The sequence below is a fragment of the Oncorhynchus tshawytscha genome, linkage group LG11, assembly GCF_018296145.1.
Source record: "Oncorhynchus tshawytscha isolate Ot180627B linkage group LG11, Otsh_v2.0, whole genome shotgun sequence".
NCBI lineage: Eukaryota > Metazoa > Chordata > Actinopteri > Salmoniformes > Salmonidae > Oncorhynchus > Oncorhynchus tshawytscha.
The window spans coordinates 37,929,806-37,935,805 of NC_056439.1; the positions used below are offsets into that span (position 1 = coordinate 37,929,806).

The 6,000-nt window shown below is 47.4% G+C and overlaps 1 protein-coding gene across 3 annotated transcripts in view; it reads left to right on the forward strand.

The window, feature by feature from the left end:
- Positions 1-4,825, forward strand: part of LOC112261963 (SR-related and CTD-associated factor 8) — a 41,653-nt gene extending 36,828 nt beyond the window's left edge. For all 3 annotated transcript variants that reach the window (XM_024437620.2, XM_042330086.1, XM_042330087.1), the window contains exons 18-20: positions 613-669; positions 813-1,025; positions 1,189-4,825. In XM_024437620.2, the coding sequence (XP_024293388.1) occupies positions 613-669; positions 813-1,025; positions 1,189-3,326 (2,408 nt within the window). In that variant the 3' untranslated portion in view covers positions 3,327-4,825. The remainder of the gene's footprint in view (positions 1-612; positions 670-812; positions 1,026-1,188) is intronic.
- Positions 4,826-6,000: the final 1,175 nt, after the last annotated feature.

A 6,000-nucleotide genomic window follows, 5' to 3' on the forward strand; every position in this document is an offset into this window, starting at 1 on the left:
CGCACGTGCAATTATTGAACTGGGAACATTTTCATACTGAGAATTTTTACATGACGTAACAATCAGAACGATTGGGAAGTATTTCACGCTGGGAAGATTTTTACATGACACAGGGCTCTAATCGCTGGCCAGTTGTTTTGTTCCATGATGACGTTGTTGTTTCAGGTATTAATTGCTTCTAATAGGTCAGAAAATGATGCATTAACCGTGAATTTAACCGACTGTTTATAACGAGGAATGCCACACCATGTTTATCCTGGACACATAAATAGACACATAAATACTAGGAATTTGCGCTGGCCTCAGCTACGCTGGCATGCGAGAGAAATGAAACATCTCCACAGTGTGTACCACTGTCCAATCCAAGGCCCAAACATGACAAGTGAGTGATCTGAGGCGGTTTGGTCTTTGATTCTCGCGCATCAGCTTGGGAAAGTGGACAGTGCATTATATGAACAAAGCACTGCATAAATTGGCCAAATTATACATATTTCAATAAGGGGAGAAACGTGAAGCAGGGCATCCGTTTAACAGTAAAGGAAGTTTGAATGGCCTAAATAGTGATTTATTGTTAAAGTAATGATAATGGTGTGTTGTATCTCCCCACTGTAGGTTTCATGCAGGCAGCAGGTGTTCCTCAGCAAGCAGGCATGGGCTCAGCTCCTATATGTAAGTATAGCATGTCTATAGAAACCATGATGTTGCATTACTTTTTGAGTAAATATTGCCCGATAATATTAAAATGTTATGTGATATGCTTTATTTAAAATAGACAAATCTGACAGATGGTTTGTTCTGTTCCTCTCCTGCAGCTCTGGTGCAGCCCTCCATGTCGCAGGCTCAGGACAGCATGAAGGACTCCCCGTACGGAGCCACTGTCCCAGGAAGCTTCATGCCCTCTGCCATCCCTGGACAAGGGGTCTTCAACCCGCTTCAACCTGGAGTCCAGGCGCAGCAAGGAGCCAATGACAAGACGGGCCAATCTGCTGATGGCATGGACGCTGCTGCAGAGTTAGTACTGCAAGGTAAACTATAATCTAGGGTTCAGGTGAAAGCTTTGCCAATATTTTGTCTGTTCTTAATGACCCATTTCGAAATCTTTTGAAAAATGTCTCACTTTCTCAAGACTTTGCTGCTGATACCTGTTTTTTGCCATTAAATAACTTTTTGTGTTCCTCTTCTCTCTAGGTATGCAAAATGCAATGAGTCGTCGTATGGGTCTTCTGGGGATGCACCCCTCAGCCTCCCTCACCCACCCCCTACAACAGCAGGGCCTGCCTGGCCAGAGGATGCCTGGGCTAATGCCGCTGGACCTCCGGCCTAGTATGCTCCAGGGAGCCGGGGCCCGCTTCCCCCTCCTGATGCAGCAGGGCCTGTCCCAACAGAGTATCCTGGATGCCTCCCTCCATGCACAGGCCCGCGCCAGAGCGGCCTCCCAGATGGACCACTTCAACAGGGCCGAAGGGGCCTTCAACCGGGGTCCCAACCCCCCAAATGAAAACATGTCTAAGGCTGAAGACCAACCTTCCTCTCGGGCAGACGAGAGCCAGCAGGGGAGGGACCAAGACTACCGCTTCCCCCCGCCCCAGGAGAAGCAGAGCACAGGCCTGCTGAGGACACCTCCCCCGGAGCACAGAGAGTCCATGGGTGGAGGTGGACGTGGTGGGGGAGCTGGTGGTGGGGGTGCTGGTGGTGGGGGTATGGGCGGAGGAGGAGGCAGACCTGCCCTGCTGCAGACCCCAGTGAGGGAGCCAGCTAGAGACAGCGTGGTAGGGCGGCTTCAGGCCCTCGCCGGCTTCACCCCCCAGACCCAGAGTCGCTGGGGGCCACCTAGAGGGGACTTTGATGAGCGTGACATGCGGGGCTCACCAGCCGGGGTCTCCAAGGGCTTCCAGGAGGAGCGCCCTGGCTCCAACCAGGGGCAGAACTTTCCCAACCGCTTTGAGAACCAGAACCGCGCTGGGGCAGGAGGAGTAGGTGCTGGTGGTCCTGGTGGCGGGGGTGTTGGAGGGGGCCCGGCGTGGAGTCGTGGTGGAGCTGCAGCACCGTTCCCTGATGCTGACATGCCACAGGACTTGGATGAGCGCCGGCGCGCTTGGGACAGGCAGCAACGGGAGAGGGACGACAGGGAATTTGACTTAAGGAAGGAGATGAACGGCAACCGCCGTGAGAGAGATAGCCGCGAGAAAGACCGGGAGAGGGAGAGAGAGAGGGACCGGGAGAGAGAAAGGGACCATGGGCGAGAGCGTGGCAACCGTGAACGAGAGCAGGAGTGCGACCGGGAGAGAGAGCGTGAAAAGGAGAGGGAGAAGGATCGGGAGAGAGAACGTGAGCGGGACCGTAACAAGCGTGGAGCCTGGACACCTCTTCTCCCTCTACCACAACCCCTACTTCCTACTCCTGCCCTGACCCCAACCCTCTCCCTGACCCAAGGCAAATCTCAGGCCCTGCTGCAACTACAGTCCAGGCTTCAACCTAAACCTGGATTCCTAACTAAACCGGGTCTGCTTCAAACTCCAATCCTCCTAACTCGGTCAACATCTCAAGCCCCAACCAAGTTCCTTCAAGCCCCATCCCAGTCTCCAACTCAAGCCAAGAATGAAGCCCTCCCCAGGCCTGAGCCCCAGACAGAGTCCCAGTCCTCTACCCAGACCCATGCTTCCCCTAAGTCTGAGTCCTCACCCCAGACCCAATCCTCTCCTCAGAACCAGTCATCACCCCAAAACCTGGTTTCCCCTCAGGCCCAATTGCCATCCCCTCCCCAGGCCTTGCCATGGGCACAGCTCCCACCACAGGCCCTGTCCCCACCACGGGCTCAAACGCCACCACAGGCCCTGTCCCCACCACCGGCACAGTCGCCTCCCCAGGCCCTGTCCCCACCACCTGCACAGTCGCCCCCCCAGGCCCTGTCCCCACCACTGGCACAGTTGCCACCCCAGGCCCCGTCGCCACACCAGGAGATCACTGACACCCAGGAAGAGCCAGAGAAACTCCAGGAAGAACCCATGGAAGAGCCTGAACCCATAGAGGAACCTCCATCTCAGTTGGTCTATGGGACGGGGTTGAGGATGGACACTGACGTAGTGGCTGAGCCCACACCTGAACGGGCTCCCACCCCTACCCTCTCCCCCACTCCAGTCCCACTCTCAATGTCACCTGTCCTCACACACCGCTCTGAGGAACCCCAATGCCTGCCGGAACCCCTGGACGTGCAGCAACCACCACAGCATGCCTCCTCCTCCCCTAAGGACAATGGACTGAGTGAGCCGATGGAGGAAGCTGAGAAAAAGCCAGTGGTAGAGCAAACTGACACTGAGGGGACATAATCATCACTCAGTAGGTAAAGATCATTTTGTAAAGTTGTCTCTTCTCTGTACTCATGTCAGCCACCCACGGGACCCTGGGTAGTAATTTGCATAATATTGTCTGATGACCTAACAACTGATTTTATTTCTCACATAACGGTGTACTTCAATAGATGGCTCGCTAGCTGATTAAATGGTAGGTGATTATGTTTTTCAATATTTTATTTCTTTCTTTTTTTTAAGTTGTAATGCCACCCCACGATTTAAAGCTTGGTGAATTTTAATGAAAATTGCTTGCCAAAATGTTTGAATTGTAAATGAGAAAAAGAGCTTTGACCTTCCTATGGAAGAGTGTACGGATCCTGGCTGTTTCCACTGAATTGAATCCAGATGAGGGAATACTTGAAAACTGCAGTCACTGGCCTGTTTTTTTTCTCTTCTTTTAAAATATGCTGCAGCAAAGTTTTAAATTAATGCCTTTGTGGTGTCCTATATATATGCTTCTGGTCTATAAGCAGAATATAGCCTACATACAGTAAGAACCGTACAGTTGCTTCTAAAAAGGAACATCCTAAAAGATTAAAAACATGACCTGTGTTATCCCCAAAAGAAATGTCTGTAATTTGTTCATCATAATGCAGTGATTCAAAGGACAAAGTAAGCCAGAGAGATTAAAAAAAAATATATATATAGAAATATCTATATATATATGTTTTTTTTTATTTTTTAAGGATGGTGGATGTTGGGTGCATTCTGTTTTAGTTTGAAATAAACATGCTTTGTTTGTTAACAAATGCTTTAGGACTGTATTTTCTGACCCAGGACCAGTGGAATAATGTTTTACACACAGACTATAATCTTTTTGCGGTGGTGTCACATACAAACAGCTGTGTCTCTACAGTAGTTAGACCATTGACTTGATGTTGTCGTACTCCATTAAGTCAGGCAGGATGTTAAAGTGCCTGTACTTTGACATCAATCTATTCTATCTAAACCGCTCTTAAATTTGTTGTTTGCGACCATGGGATTAATTTGTTATGTTAGCTTCTGCGCACTCTGTACTTCCCTATACTTCTCTTCTGTTTGGTGGGTGACTTTGGGATCGGATTGTGCCTTCTTGATTTGATTATTGTTCAGCATAATGTCACCAAATACACCACACTATGCTCAATGTGCTGCTTTGGTTTCCCTGAGGCTGTACAACCCCTCAGAGAGACAGCAGTCTGTCCAGCAAGCTGACAACACAGACAATGATCTCCTTTGTCTGTGTGATCATAGCTGAGCAGCCTATACACCATTTAGCCTATGTATACGGGGAACCAACCAGTCTGTTTACTCCATCGTTGTGTGCATGCCAGCCTGTAGCCATTTATTCTCCTTTGTCTTGTTCACTTCATACTTCTCCAGTGCATTTCTGTTGAGACACTATACTACCAGGACAGGTTCAATAGTCTGAAGTTCTCTCAGAGAAGCAAATGTTATAAGAGTTGTGAAGTTGAATAAAGTTGAAGGTAAATCAGCATTTTTTTCCTTATTGTCATAAATCCTAATCTGGGTAGATTAGGGACCAGGATCCTTGTTCCACACACCATTACACCCCCTGGTTTAGCCTCTGTACTATAGATCAGGCTGCACAGTTAGAACACAGAAGGTATTCCACATGTTTTCATGGCTGGCATTTGAAATTCAAAAGGCCCAATCAAGGACATTACCAAGAGTTTGACTTTTATTCCGTATCGTATAAAACTTGGCAGAAATATACAAAGGTAAATTCCACACTGTTTACATCAGGGATCATGAACTAGATTCAGCAGAGGGGATTTTTTTTCTTCTTGAACAGATGGTCAGGGAGGCTGGAACATAATTACAAATAATTTTGTAGACTGCAAATTGACTGCAAGAAGCCCAAACAGATATATTTGACTAAAACATAATAATTTCTAACGTTGTTTACATTTGTATACAATCACATATACCTCTATATTATGTGTGGGAATACTGTGGAACATATCTCCAAAATTAAAATCACTTGGAGCTGATTTGCTGGTGTTTTTACCGTTTTTTTATGTTCAACAATAAAAAATAAATACAAAACTTGGCCGCCAGTTAGGTAACCTTGATCTACATCACACCTACATCAATAAAGGTGTCTCAGTACTGTCATGTTTTAGCAGTGAGATGTGAGCTACAGTACATAATGCAGAAAGTTTTATATTGACATGGCAGAGAATGATTCCTGTCAGAGTGATCTGAAGATACGCATAATCCATCTATCTGGTGTTGGTCGTAGACATATGCACGCAGAGCAGAAGGAAGACTGGGAGGGATAGAGACTAATAATGATGGCGCCAACGGAGAAGGGGTTCCAAACCAAGAAGAGTTCCAATGTTCCCTCTAATTTTTTAAGCACTGAGCAAATTTCAGGTGTGCTGGCACTTTGTGAAAATTCTGTGCAACTTCTAGCGCGCCTTTACTGTGAACACTGAGGCTGTACCTGCTTTAAGTTACAGTTTCAACAGAGGCCAAGTAGGCTACTGTGGCTATTTGATCATAATGTAGGCCTACCAAAGTGGCCTACCATCAAAAACATTTTGACGTGGAAATAGCTGTTCTATCAATTTATATATATATATATATTCCTTTAACTAGGCAAGTCAGTTAAGAACAAATTCTTATTTTCAATGACGGTCTACGA